The sequence below is a fragment of the Rattus norvegicus genome, chromosome 2 (assembly GCF_021556685.1).
Source record: "Rattus norvegicus strain SHRSP/BbbUtx chromosome 2, alternate assembly SHRSP_T2T, whole genome shotgun sequence".
Classification (NCBI taxonomy): domain Eukaryota; kingdom Metazoa; phylum Chordata; class Mammalia; order Rodentia; family Muridae; genus Rattus; species Rattus norvegicus.
The window spans coordinates 115,075,001-115,090,334 of record NC_141535.1 but is presented as its reverse complement, the minus strand read 5'-3'; the positions used below and the strand labels follow the sequence as shown (position 1 = coordinate 115,090,334).

Genomic DNA, 15,334 nt, shown 5'->3' with positions numbered 1-15,334 from the left:
TATTGCTACCAAAGACATTTCTTTTGCTGTGTTTGGGGGTTGCTACCTCTGAAAAGATAGCAATCAAGAGATTGCCTCTCCTAACAATCCCCTTCTCATCTGAATCACCATTACTACTGTCTTCTAAATTATCATTACCAACATTTCCTATCGTAAGGTACTCGCCAGTGAGCTCATGAGAATTTCCACAGCAAAAAGGACGTTAGTCAAAACAGTTTCTCTCTTTCACACTGCATCTTCTCATCAGCCCAGGTTAACCTGCCCCCATCTCTGTCACTCAGTGGACCCTTTCATCTCTTTCCTGCCATGTTTCCAGATAAAATCAAAGCCTCTCCAGTTTTATTGTGTTTTTGGTAAGACTTTCAGCACTACATTACTGTGTTGAATAGTTTTGATCAATTTGACACAAGCCAAGACTTCTGAAGAGGGGAGAACTCAAGTGAGAAAATGGCTTTATCAGATTGGCCTGTAGGCATGGCTGTAGACCATTTTCTTGATCATGACTGACACAGAAGGGCTAAGCAAGCAGGCTGAGCAAGCCATGGAAGGTAAGCCAGTGAGCGGTGTTCTTCAACTGTTTCTGCTCCAGTTCCTGCCTCCAGGTTCCGTCTCCGCTTGTGTTGCTGTCTCAGCTTTCACTGGACCATGGATTATGACTGAGTGGAATATATAAACCAGAATAACCCATTCTTTCCCATGTTGCTTATCACAGCAGTACAAGCAAAACTAGGAGAGTTGCTTTCATTGTTTCTGAAATGCTCTTTCTTCTGTACTCTACATGGGTTTGGTTTCTCCTCTCCAACTCTGCTCCATCTCAATAGCTGATTTGTGTTTTCTGCTTCTAATGGCATCCCTTAACTGTGTTCTCAGTGACCCCACTTATGTGATTGACAGCTACTACTATTGGGATGGAGCCCCTTTCTCCAAGATGCTCTTTGCACTCTTTCATAGCCAGAACCAAAGCTCTCAAAGTAAAATTCACTGAGTCTTAGTGCTGGGACTTAAGTGGCCTTTCACCTCTTCATAAGCAAGTCCTCTACCTACACCTGATGTTTCCACATACTGTATGTATTTTTATTGGTGTTAGAAAAGAACACAGCTAGAATAATAGACAAACGAGCACACTCACATTCTTTCTGGGCTTCTTCATGTAGGGACACCACTAGAAGTCAAGAAATTCACCTCCTCTTTGTAAAATTCTGTTTCTTGGTTTGCTGATGAACCTTTCAAGTTCATGTATGCATTCCCATTGTGTGTCTAGAGCAGTTTCTTTACCATGTTGTTTGCCTTGTAAAGAACAAAGTAAATAAAGCGTGAGGGAAACTGACTACTAATTAAGAAAGGACTTCTGAAGTTAGGTCCATTTGACTGCCTGTCAGAATCCCCATTTGGGAAGAGGAAAATACGAATGGAATTTTTCTTATTAACATTTGGGTTTAAAATATAGCCAGAGTTTTAGGGGATGAGTATATTTGAAAATGTACAAAGGAATCTTACAGTCTGATTAGTGCATTCTCCACTACCATGAAATAAGGGATCGTTATTAACAGTGGTTTATGAGTTAGAGGCTTTCTTTGGAATTTACTCAGGAAAGCAATTTGCCCTAGAGTGGGATGTATTAGGTGGAAGTGCTGTTTCACATTTACTTTCCTGATGGGAATGTTTAACTACATTCTCTCTACAGCCATCCCCAGACCTCAGTATTTACTACTGACATACAAACCTTTAAGTGAAAATTTGTGTTCTGAGGTTTCTCTAAACCCATAGGCAGAGAAAATCTTTTAAGAGTGTGGTGATATTTAACTGTGAGTATATCCTCTGTATGTAATGAGAGAATTGTAAAGCACTGGTGTCACCTTTGTCCTAGAAAAGGTTTTATGGTTATTTAATTTCTTTTGAGGAAATCTTGAAATATTATATAATACAACGACTCAGCCCTCACAGTGTGCTGTGAATTCACACTCGCTCTCTTTTGATTTGAATTTGGGAAGGTCCACACATTTTATAATTAGTTAAAACTTTCATCAAATGAATTCTCAACTTCACATTATGCTATTAGATACATATGTTTTATGTTTTGTATCTATCAAGCAAATGACATATTTGTCACCTATGGGAAAAACAGATTCTGTTTAAGTATAATTTAAAATTTTATTTTATGTGTGGGGGTGCGTGATGTGTGTGGCACATTCCTCTGTGTGTGTGTGTGTGTATGTGTGTGTGTGTGTGTGTGTGTATTTGTGTGTATGTGTGCCAGCCAGAACAATGTGTGTGTGTAGTGATCGGAGTACAACTTTCAGGAGTCTGGTTGTATTTTTTTCCTTCTGACATGTGTGCCCTGGGAATTGACTCAGGTTGTCACACATGGCTGAAGCTCCTTTACCACTAAGCAGTATCCGTGGCCCCTGAGTGATTTTTGTTTAATAGGAAAATAGCCCTTTGTTAATCATCCAGATCAAGAACATAAAAACATCAGCTTACTTTTAGTGCTCATTTGAAAATCAAAGGTTGGAATTATATATTTACTTACTTTTGCTTGTCTTGGCTTTTTGGAGAAATCATAACTCTGGCTAGCCTCAAACTTGCTATGTATCCCAGGCTGGCCTGTAAATTTATGGACAATCATCTTGGTTCTGCCTCCCAAGTGCTAACATCATAGGTCTACACAGAGCTTAGGTCCCTTTAATCCCAAGTGCTTTAATGAGATTAGTATATTATCAGATATCTATGCCTGAAGCAACTACCAGCAGACAGACACAGAACTGTATTCCTGCAACACATAGCGTACCTAGCAAGAATGGGCAGTGTACACAATGATCTTCAGATAGACTATTTGCTGCATTTTTCCTTAAATATTGATGAGTATGGGAGAATTTCTTATAGTTTCCAATGACCTAAAAGCATTCTTCTCCAGGACTCCTTATACCCAGGGGAGACAGGCAGTTATGAGCACTTGCAAAGCTGCTGTCCCAGAAGAAAATGAGGATGGTAAGGCTAGTGCTGAGTTGAAGCTCACATTCTGGACTAAAGGGGCCAGCTTCTCCTGGTCTCTGACACCTGCTTCCAGAGTGAACTAGAGCTTTGCCGATGTTGTTTGTCTTTCTGAGTTGTGTTTACGTACTGTATGAATGTGTTCCTGAATATCTGAATGAGCAGCATGTGTGTGCTCAGTTAGAGAGATGCATTAGACCCCCTGGAAGGATGATCATTAATTCATACAGAAGAGGTAAAAATGAAAGTCATCAAAGAAATCTCCATGATCTCGATCCTCAGTGTTGAGGCAGTTTCTTTGAAGTAATTGAACTATCTAAGCCCTGAAATTCTCTAATATAGTTGAGACACTGACAAAAGTCTCAGAGGGGAGGATACTACACTTGTTCTTGCATAGTAGATAGTAATAAAAACTATGAATGTGAAGTTAGAACACTGTGTAATATTACCTTCAGGCTGCCTAATGAAGGTATAAAAAACACAGGTAAGTCTGATGTTGAGAATTGACTCTCATACCCAAGGTATGTATGTATGTATGTATGTATGTATGTATGTATGTATGTATGTATGTATGTAGGTAGGTGTGTGTGTGTGTGTGTGTGTGTGTGTGTGTGTGTGTGTGTGTGTGTGTATTTATCTTAGTGTTTGCTCGAACCTCACCTAAATGCAATCTACCTGAGTGGGCAGAATTTAACCTGGGAGACCTGGTTTTTGACACCAACAATATTCTGCATATTATTAGAGAGTGATTCCACATCAATCAATGTAGGTTTTTTGGAAACTGATGGGGATTTTCCTAATGGATTAGAAGATAGCAACCCTGGTTTCAATACCTCTTTACCTTTACACGGCCGAAGTGGCAAAGAGGAAACTTGCTCAGCTCTGTGTCAAGTGCTCGTATGAGCATATGCTTAAAAAGCCCTCCACTCTCCAGTCCTTTAATGTTATAGTTTTCTCAGTCTGCAGCCCAGAGAGGTTCCTTCTTTTAATAGCACATCGATTAGCATAATTGTCCTTTATTTCACGAATCTTTGGGTATGTGTCTTTGGATATTTGCTGTAAGCTGCTATGACCAAATGAAGAAGGCACAATGGGGTCTGCAGTGACAGGGACCTGCAGTGTTCATTGAGGGCCTACAGGCTGCTGCATGCTGTAGCAAGAGGCTGTGCTGATGGAGGACAGTCTTAGAGACTAGATTCTCTATGCAGTGACAATGATGAAACATGTTTGTGAGGGGCACCACAAAGTCAGGTACATCTGTCTTGATCTTTTTCATATTCTTCTTCTTCAGGATTCAGGTGTTAAGACTATAAGGAAACAAGCTGTGTGGGTGCAAGGAGAACAGAGCACCTACACAAAGAGGCAGTGCATTGAAATTCCATCCCTCAAACACTGATTCAAGTATTTGATTACTTCTTGTATCTTCATTCGGAAAATCAGGCTATGGTGCCTAAGTGCTCAGGCCAGTCAACATTCATATGCTGAACCTGATGCTCACCAATATGCCCAGATTACTAGCATATGCCAGGGACGGTGGCATGTTTTTTTTAAAACAGTAGTATTCTGATAAGTGCAGTTTATGTGTATCAAAGCTGGCTAGCACTTTCACTTGGTACAACTCACTTTACAGCAAGTACATCAGTTTAATGTCTTTAACCTCAAGTTATTCTTAGCAGCAATTTCCTGAACCCACAGGCACTGAAAGAATACTCATCAGTTTTACACACACACACACACACACACACACACACACACACACACACACGGACACGGACACGGACACACGCACACACGCACACACGCACACACGCATACACGCACACTTTTTATTCACTGAAGAGACTTTTAAAAGTATTTAGTATCAACTGATTGGACTCTTATTACCTTCCTTATCATTACTTCTTAGCATTAGTAGTTCAACAGGTATATATAATACTCATGACTTGATACACCTCAGAATTTGACTTTTATGAGTGCAAAGTGTCAGTGTATTTCTCTCAGTGTGTCGCCCTCTCAAAAGAGAATGCATGTCCATTGTTAAGATACATTCCATTTTCCCTGCTGTCGTGTTAATAACACTTTTGCTTGTTTTGGAAAGGAATTGAATTAGAAATTGTCAATATCTGTGAAAAGAACAATGGCGGTTGTTCTCATCACTGCAAGGCTGCGATTGGTGGACCCCATTGTTCCTGTAACCACGGACATCAGCTCGATACAGATGGGAAAACATGCATAGGTAATGTATGGCGGACACCATCTTCATGCAGAGTTTCTCTGGACTCATTTAGCACTTTGATTCTAAAACACATTCTGAGCCACATCCCTCAGACTGAGAGGTGCTTTTAACTGTGTCTCTGACTACTGATACTTAGCAAAGGCAAGCAAATACTTGGGTATTTACCTTGAAATTAAGGAGATTGAAACACTGTTAATGAGATCTATGGGGCTATTAACTCTATGTAAGCACAAATTATTGTTTTATTTCAAACAAATATACTAAAGTCTATCTAAGCTATTAAACTTGTATGCCAACAGCAGATAGAACACTGTCTCCCATGTCCTCCTGCCTCAAGCAGAAATGAAATCATTGTTTTTCAGTTTGGTAATGATTTGGATGAATAATTCAGTTGGGCAATGGCAACTTTCAATAAAAGAAAAGTTTATAAGATGATCACTTTATACATACCAGGTCAAACCCATTCTTTTTTATTTAATTATGTGTATGTCTGTGTTTGTGCATGGGCATGTGTCCATGCATGTGCAGGTGACGACTAAGTCAGGAAGAGAGAGTTAGATTCCCTGGAACTGGAGTTTCTCGTGATTGTAAGCTTCCTAATACAGATGCCATGAAGAGAACTTGGTTCTACTAGAAGAGGAAAACATGCCCTTCACCATGTAGCCACCCTAATTATTATCATTTATATCATTTGGAACAATGAGGAGAGTGGTCCCAATTTAGCCTTCCCTCATTAAAATGTGCTACATGGAGATCTCCCAGTGTCTCTCTGCTAAGCAGTATGGGAGGAGCACTGCTGTGCTCTGCTTCTGAAACACTCTCTTCAACAGTGAGGCCTCTGCATCCTAGAGCAGAGACTTTACTGATTTTACTTAGTGCTATGTGCTTCCTCTCTTTAAAGTGATAGTACGACGACGGCAAAAGCACTCCCTTTTCACTGTACACCATCCAACATGATAGGAGATCGTTTCAAGCCCTGAGAGAGGTGGCTTAATCACTGGGTTCCATTATTTTATTTCACGCTTCAGCATTATAAGAGAATGAATCACATGAAATTTATAGTATTCTGCTCTTTATAGTATTTTTTAACTTACTTCATATGTTTTTTATTGGTTATTTTATTTATTTACATTTCAAATGTTATCTCCCTTCCCTGTTTCCCCTCCTTAAACACCCTATGCCATCTCCCCTGCATCTATGATGGCGCTCCCACACCCACCCACCCACTCCCTCCTCACTGCCCTAGCATTCCCCTATGCTAGGGCATCGAGCCTTCACAGGACCAAAGGCCTCTCCTCCCATTGATGCCAGACAAGGCCATCCTCTGCTATATATGCGACTGGAGCCATGGGTCCCTCCATGTGTATTCTTTGGTTGGTGGTTTAGTCCCTGGGAGCTCCGGGGCATCTGGTTAGTTAATATTGTTGTTCTTCCTATGGGGTGTCAAACCCCTTCACCTCCTTCAGTCCTTCCCCTAACTCTTCCCTTGGGGTCTCCTTGTTCAGGCTGATGGTTGGCTACAAGCATCCTCATCTGTATCAGTATGACTCTGGAAGACTGATACAGGAGACAGCTCAGGAGACAGCTTTATCAGGCTCCTATCACTATGTACTTCTTGGCATCTGCAATGGTGTCTGGGTTTGGTGTCTGTATATGGAATGGATCTGCAGGTGGGGCAGTCTCTGAATAGCTTTTCCTTCAGTCTCTGCTCCACTTTTTGTCCCTGTATTTCCTTTAGACAAGAGCAATTCTGGCTTTTTGAGAAGGGCGAGTGGCCCCATCCTGCAACCAGGGGCCTTGCCTAAGCTCTGGATATGGTTTCTATAGGTTCTCTGTGCACTTTGTTGGGCATTTCAGCTACTTTCATCCCTGTTGGGTCCTGGGAGCATTTTGCTTTCCTGGCATCTGGAACTTGCTGGTGGCTACTCCCAGTTCCCCATCCCTCATTGATACACACCTCTGTACAATTTCCTCACCCTCTGTACACCTCCCCTGTCTCCTCCCACACCTGATCCTGCCCCCCATTTTCCCTTCCCTCTCCTTTCTCCCAATCCCTCTCACCTCTATCTCCCATCATTATTTTGTTCACCTTTCTAAGAAGCACTGAAGCATACACAATTTGGTCTTCCTTCTTCCTGAGCTTCAAATGGTCTATGAGTTGTATCATGGGTATTCTGAGCTGTTTTCCTAATATCCACTTATCAGTGAGTGCATACCATGGTTTTTTTTTGGGGGGGGGGGTTGGACTGGGTTACCTCACTCAGGATATTTTCTAGTTACATCCAGTTGCATGCGAATTTCATGAAGTCATTGTTTTTAATATCTGAGTAGTATTTCATTGTGTAAATGTACCAGATGAGGAACATCTGAGTTGTTTCCAGCTTCTGTCTATTATAAATAAGGCTGCTACAAACATAGTTATTAAACCTATGTGTTTGTTTTTCTTGATCCAATAATATCTTCTACACTGCTATGAGTCTATGGTGTCCAACATACCAGAACCAATTGCTTTCCTTGTGTCTCTTGCAATGAAAAATATGCCACATTTTCTTTCTTATTAATACTTAAATTTATGAAAGAAATTTGTTTTCCTCTCTTCCTCACTTTCTTTTTCCTCCCTCTCTTCCCTCCTTCTTTTCTTCGTATGAGTACTAAACAGAGAAAACTGGAAACGTTCATTCATTCATTCATTCATTCAGTTCATTAGTTGGTTGAGATTTGGGGGGGGGGGGGCAAAGTTTCTCTTATAGCCCTGGCTGTCCTGGAATTCTATATATAGACCAGGCCGGCATTGAACTCAGGTATCTGTCAGCCTTTAATTCCCAAATGCTGAGATTAAAGACATGAGCAACCACCACATGGAACATGTATGTATATGTATGTACATACATATATATGGAGAGAGAGATATAGAGATGGTGATAGATAGATACAGATATATATACAGATATAGATATGTAGATAGATAGAAAGATCAATAGATGAATAGATACCTTTAGTCTTTGAAAAGTACAATTCAGGAAACTTTTCTTATTTAGAGCTAGAAAAAAGTATAGCATCTGCCAGGGTCAGAATGCAGAAAACTGCATATTTATGAGATTTCAGCAGTCAACCAGGCAATGTTACCTCGAGAGCTATGGAAAGTGGCCTTGGACCGACAGTCATATAAAAAGTAGTTTTCTGACCTCAGTGAGGAATTCCAAATAAAACGCATGGCTAGTTTCTAGGGGGCATGTTTTAGTTTAGTGGTTTTATTCAGTGACTGTGTGCAGAGGATGGGGTTTTTCAGTCTGGTGCTTCTCAGAGCTTAGTGGATAAGAAGTGTTCACCTCAGTACTGCAAGTCTTCTAGTTTTGTCCAGGGCAAGATTTTCCTGGTAAGCGGTTCATTCCATCACTGCTGCTGTGTTATATTCCGTGCAGTTGCCAAAGCCATAACGTATGATCACAAGAGAAACCAGACAAGCAACAACTTTGTCAGGGATATGAAAAGAAACTAAGACATTCAGAAATCAGGTGGTAAAAGCTTGAAATGTCAGTGTTTTCTAGAAAAGACTTGAAGTAAGGATGTAGGCAGTGAATCACTTGCTCTGTGAGTGTGAAACCCTGAATTCTGATCCCCAGAACCACATAAAAAACTGGGCTTGTAATCCCAGAACTCAGAGGTAGAGACAAGAGAATATTTCTGGCTTTTTGGCCAGCTGACCTAGCAAATAAAAGACTCTTTTATAAAACAAAGTGGGGAGAGCATTGAAGAAGACTCACGATACATATGCATTCTCCCCCATGACATGCATGTGTACTTTCCACACACATTACATGTATGTACACCCATATCCACAGATGACATACATAAATACCCAAACCCACATCTTGCATGCACGTACACTATACCCATACATGCCATGTATGTGTACCATACCCACACATGGTATGTATGTGTATACATCCATACCTACACATGACATACATATATACCCCATACCCACATGTGGCATACATGTACATCATACTCACACATAGCAAGCATGTAAACCATACCCACAGATAACATACATGTACACCCATGCCCACACATAACATGCATGTACACCCCTATCTACATATGTCATGCAATTATACCTACACATGCCATGCGTGTATACCATACCCAGATCCACATGATTTGTATGGTAGAAGCAGAAAGTTTATGCTGAGATTTTGATCCTCAGTCAGTGTACAGGAGAAAGCTAAGAAATCTTCTCAGAGCAATGGAAATTGCAAGATAATCTAAAATAAACCAAAACAATAGTAATCAGAATAAGGGGCATATTTTCAGTATTATGGGAGGAACCTGTATCCCTTGTTGGCTGAGACCTATATGTATGCATGTTGGTAAGAAGCCCTGTTATTAAATCAAAAAGAAATATCTGAAATTTTAAAAGATCATAGAGACTAATGTTTTACATGAAATAAAACTGGTTCATCTTTTGTTTTTTAAGTTCTGTGTTCACCTCGTTTAAGAGAAAGGCCAGAGGAAGGCTTAATATGACAAAAACTAATAACTGTCATTTTCTGAGAAGAGCTCCTTGGGACATTGTGCAGGAGAAAGAAAGCATTGTGCCCAGATGACCTTCATTTAGATAGTTTCTGCTGACCCCTCGCCTTGACTGACTGACTGCATTTCCTTTTCTTCCTGTCTCTTGTCTTCATTTCCTTGAGTCTACTGACTCTTCCAAGGTTAATTGAGACATTGACCTCTTTGTACCTGTGTAGTCCTGGAGCAATAGGATTCTGTAAGCTCAGCAGTGACAGTCACCCAGCCTAACAGCTCAACACACAGAGGCTTGAATTGAACCAGGGCAAAAAGCCAACACCTTTACCATAAAATTCCCTGCTGCCAGGAGCAGAGGAAAACAGTGTCTGTTGCAACTCTTTCACTATTTTGCTTAGAATGACCCTTCAAAACTTGGGCCAAGTACATTGCTGTTTGGCTGAATGGTTTCAGCCTGACAGCCACTGAGGCCTTTTGATTTTCTGTAGGCCAGCTGCATCTTAAGAACAACCATTCATAACTGTAGACTTCTAGAGTGATAGTGCTATATAGACAACTGCTCATCCTACAGGACATTCTGGAGGAATAACATCACAGCTGTAACCAAACCCCACAGACCTCACCCATTCCATGACATGTATCACTGCCAGGTTTAAGAAAACACTCTGGGGACTGGAGAGATGGCTCAGCCATTAAAGGTTAGGGTCACAACCAAAAATATAAGAAAACACTCTGGAATATTTCAGAATTTAATGCACACGATGTGAAGTGTGCCTCTTTCCTTCATGCAGGCATATAGTTCCCACCCCTTCCCCTAGTTGAGTGTGAGGTGGGGTATTGACTTGGGAACACTCTTTGATCTCAAATCTTGAAGGAGAAACCCATTATGGAGTCTGGGGCTGTCTTCCTCTGTAGCTGTCAAACTAAATGGAATTCTCTGGTTCTTCCTTCTCAATCCTGTCTTTTTGTTCTTCAGGTTCTGTTTATTCAGATTGCTTTTCAAACTGGAAAAATAGCAGAGATCTCTCTTTTTCCTTATAAATGCATTTGAAGATTATTTACATTCCTTTAAAATAAATAACAGACATGCGAAGAGCTTGCAAGAAGCGTGAACCCAGAGTAGGTATCATTATTTTGTGTGATCATTTCTTCAGTGTCTATACTATGTGACTGGAGTAGTGGGAATTGGTTAATCAAATGGTCTTCTTTTAGGAGCGAGGCTTCCCAGAGGGAGCCTCTGCAGTTTTGTTGAGTTCTGTTTTCCTGCAGTAACACAAATGTCCTCTGCCCTTCAGACTTTGATGAATGCAAGAGCGGAGAAGCCTGCTGTGCCCAGCTCTGTATCAACTACTTAGGAGGCTATGAGTGCAGCTGTGAGGAAGGCTTTCACATCGATGCGGATGGTTGTGGATGTGACGGTAAATTCCTGAGATCTCCTGGAACAACCGATGTGATGTACAGTCTGTGGGTGGGAGCTGGGAAGGAAGCCATTTCATGCTGAAGAAACGTGGATTTCTGTGTTTACACTCTGTGATGGCATCTGGGCTTTGGTGGCTCTAACTTTGGAGAACCCTAGAACTTCGTCACTGAAATGAAGACAGCAATAGAATTAAAGAGTAAAATAAGGAAAGTTTATAATAAAAGTAAAGTACTAGCATGATGTTTGACCTAGATTACCACGCCACTAAGGTTAATATGATATTCCTTGGTCCATAATACTTTTCACAGATATGTGTGCAGAGGAGAATGAGGGACACACTGCTAATTTCTAACATGCTGGGCCACAATTACAAAGTTGGCTGCTGAAAGTCATTTTCAAGAGGAATCAAATGAGTGAATTATCTTGTCATAAGAGTGAAAAACCTGCAGCAGGATTTCTCACATATTAACAAAGCCAAGGCCACCTTTAGATGTGTCATCTCACAAATTTCTATATTGTTAAAATTAGTGCACTTCTAGGTCCATTCGAGACTAGCTTACATTTTTCTTAACAAAGGGGAATCTTGAAATTAACCAGTTAATGGTATCCCATCACCCACTTATCCCCGAGATTTGGTCAAAAACTCAGCCAACTTCACTGATGAGGATAGTTAAAGCCCCTTATCTCAAACAGCGAGGGGGCAAAGTGATCAAGGAAGATAGTGATGTTGACTCTCAGACTTTAAGCACATGAGCATACACAGAGATGGACACACACACACACACACACACACACACACACACACACACACATGAGACAGACAGACAGACAGACAGACAGACAGGTACACTAATAGTTCCTATAAGTCCTTACTTCACCCTGAGGTTTCCTTCAAAAAATCATGTGGTGTACACTGTTCAGCCCCCCAAGTATTTTTGAGTTATTTACAAATAGTGTCTCTTGATGTTGATTTTTAGTTCTATTCAACTGTGATATGATAGGTGGTGATGCATTATTTCAGTTATTTTGTGTCTGTTAAGTTATTTTATGGCATAGAATGTGGTCTATTTTGGAGTTCTATGCATACTCAGAATGTTTATTGTATATCTGCTGAATAGAATATCCTGTAGATATGTGTTAAGTCCATTTGATCCATGGTATAGTTTAACTCTGAAGTTTCTTTGTTCATCTTTAGTTTGGATAAACTCTCTAAACATAGGGTTATGATACTAAAGTTAACTATTACCACTGCTTTAGGACTTATGTAATTTTAAAATTCCCATTAGTGTTTGTTTTATGACAATGAGAACTACAGTGCTTGGTGTATATTTATTTATAATTGTTACATTTCCTTGATGAACTGTTCATTTTATGAATGTTACCTTCTTTATGTATTTGGCTTAACACTGGTTTGAAGTCTATGTTATCAGCTCTCAGAATAGCTATACTAATTTGGTTTTGGCTTTCTTTTACTTCATAAATTGAATTCTATCATTTGACTCTCAGTTTATGACTGTTTATGGCAAGAATATGTTGTTGTGTACAAAACTTTTTCTGCAGAGACACTATACATATGTCTTCTCACCCCAACTAAGGAGCCCATGAAAGGCTCCCTATGGATACCACCAGAGTACATACACCAGAGGTGGACCATTGGTTTCACTGGGTTACATACAGGAGTATTGGTAAGAGTTTATTTACAGTAGCAGGAATGACTCAAAGACAGCTGCATCACCAAAGCCTACCCAGCACAGGTGTCAGTTCATACAAGCTAAGAATCTTGGAAGCCACTGAACATCCTGCAGGCAGCTTAACAGGTTGAAGAGTGTCCTCTTCTAGGCAGCTGGGTTGGTTTCTGCTCCTTCTGGACCTCTGGTCTCGGTTCAGAGTCTTCTTTGCAGCTCAGCTTCACCCTACAGAGAGGGGCTTTCTATTTTTGTTGCTTACTCTAGTAAGGAGGGGCCTAATGAATCTGGTCAGTTTCAGGAACTTACTTAATCTTTTGGGTTGTTTACCTTACTGCTTAATAATGAACTTCCCCTGAAGGATAGAATGTACATTTTTTGGAAGAAAAAAAAAAGATAGTTGGAACTTAATAGAGCCAACCATTCTGCAACTCTTTTTTAGTTAAAGTCATTTATACTTAAGTTTATTGTGAGAGAAGCTGCCAGTTTATTGTTTTATTTTTTGTTTCTGTTGTTAGGTAGATTCTTGCTTTTTCGTTTTTCTCTCTTCTATTACCATCAGGCTTTTCTGGTTAGTGTATTCTTTTCTGGCTAATTTTTGGTCCCCTACTCTTCTCAGAAGACTTATTAATTCTTTTATTTTCCTACTTGAACATATCTTCCTTTAGAAAACATATAAACACCTGGCATCTATAGACTGAGTGATGCATACTTTGAGGGAGAAAGAGATAGATAGATAGATAGATAGATAGATAGATAGATAGATAGATAGATAGATAGATAGATATGGGTACAGTCAGTCAAGTACATGTGGAAGCCAGAGATTGATGTTAGCGCCTCTCTCAAGTGCTTCTCCAAAATATTTGTGAGATAGAGCCTCTCACTGCACCTGTTGCTCACTGGTTTCTGCTGGACATGTTGACAACTGACATCCCAGGATACAGCTGTCTGTACCAGCCAGCACTGTGTCATAAAGTAAATCTCTCTCTCTCTCTCTCTCTCTCTCTCTCTCTCTCTCTCTCTCTCTCTCTCTCTCTTTCTCTCTCTCCCTGTACAAAAATCAATTCAAAGTGGACCACATATCTTAATAACATACATGAAACTGAGGAGTGCTCGCAGAAACTCTAAATAAAACACTTCGAGATAGAGCCGTAAGAAAGTCTCCAGTGCCAAGGGAAAAATCCCAATAATTTACAAATTAGATTACAAGGAATTAAAAATGCTTCTTCACAGCAAAAGAAAAAATCACTGAGGGAAAAGACAGTCTAAGGAGCAGAAAAAAGCAGTTGCCAGCGCACATCACAGAGTAGATTAATAGCTACCACATATAATACCTGCAAAATTTTAAAAAATATTCAACATATCCTGTAAATAGCTCAATGAACTTAATAGCTATTAGTTATCAAAAGAACAAATACAAATAACCTAATATTTGTAAGAGTGTTTAATATGCTTAGCTACCAGAGAAATGCACATTAAAGCTACTTTTAACTTCCATCTCATCTAAGTGACCATTAAAAATAAGACTGAAGACAAAGAAAGAGGATCTCATGCCTGCTAGAGAGAAGGCCAAGCTTTCTAGAAATCAGGGAGGATTCTCCAAGTTCTGGAGTTAGAACTACCATGTATCAGAGGCTCACCTCCCTGTATGGACTGGAAAGGGCGAGGTCAAAAGCCACATAGTCCTTCATACTCCTATTCATTGATCTACTGCTCACAGTAACCAAGATACAGAGCCAGCCTATATATCCATAGGCAGAAGAATGGATAAAAATATATGTGATACACACACACACACACACACACACACACATATACACACACACACACACACACCCTAGAATTTCATCTCTCAAGAAAGATGAAATCAGGCCATTTTCGGAAAAAACATATATAACTAGGGATCATTTACATTGAGTGAAATAAAATTGATCCAAAAGAAACACAGTTGCTACATTTATTCTTCATGTAAATTATGAACATTTAAATCTATTTGTCCGTTTAAAGTAGAAAGGAGACAGCAAGGGGGAAGGGTGACAAGATAAGTGGGAGTGACTACAGGGTGTGGTGGGAGTGGCTAGAGAGTGTGATCAGTGACTAAAGGGAGTGATGGGAGTGGCTAGAGGGTGTGGTGGGTGTGGCTAGAGAATGTGATGAGCATAAGTGACATAGAAAAGAAAAACAGACTCTGGAGCAGGAAGGAATTAAAAATGGAGACAAAGGGGTGAGATAGGGCAGCAGGAAAAGGTAAGAGTGAGAATAAAATTGCATGGCCTATGTGTATGAACACACCAGAGTAAAATGAACTGCTTTGTATGGTAACTTAAAAATAATTAAAAACAAAAAAATTACCTCAATATATAATTTTAAAAACTTGTTATCGTTACTATTATGACTATTAAAAACATTTTCTTGAAGCCTGTACAAAGTTCATAATATTACTATCTACTCCAATAGCAGGTCAAATAT

General features: G+C 40.0%; 1 protein-coding gene across 3 annotated transcripts in view; it reads left to right on the top strand.

The window, feature by feature from the left end:
- The window catches only part of Egfem1 (EGF-like and EMI domain containing 1), a 599,915-nt gene that overhangs the window by 562,464 nt on the left and 22,117 nt on the right, over positions 1–15,334 (top strand). For all 3 annotated transcript variants that reach the window (XR_015662971.1, NM_001415037.2, XM_087622006.1), the window contains 2 exon segments: positions 5,090–5,227; positions 11,056–11,178. Coding sequence is in view for 2 of the 3 variants with exons in the window: in NM_001415037.2 (NP_001401966.1) it covers positions 5,090–5,227; positions 11,056–11,178 (261 nt within the window). In the remaining variant the exon portion in view is untranslated.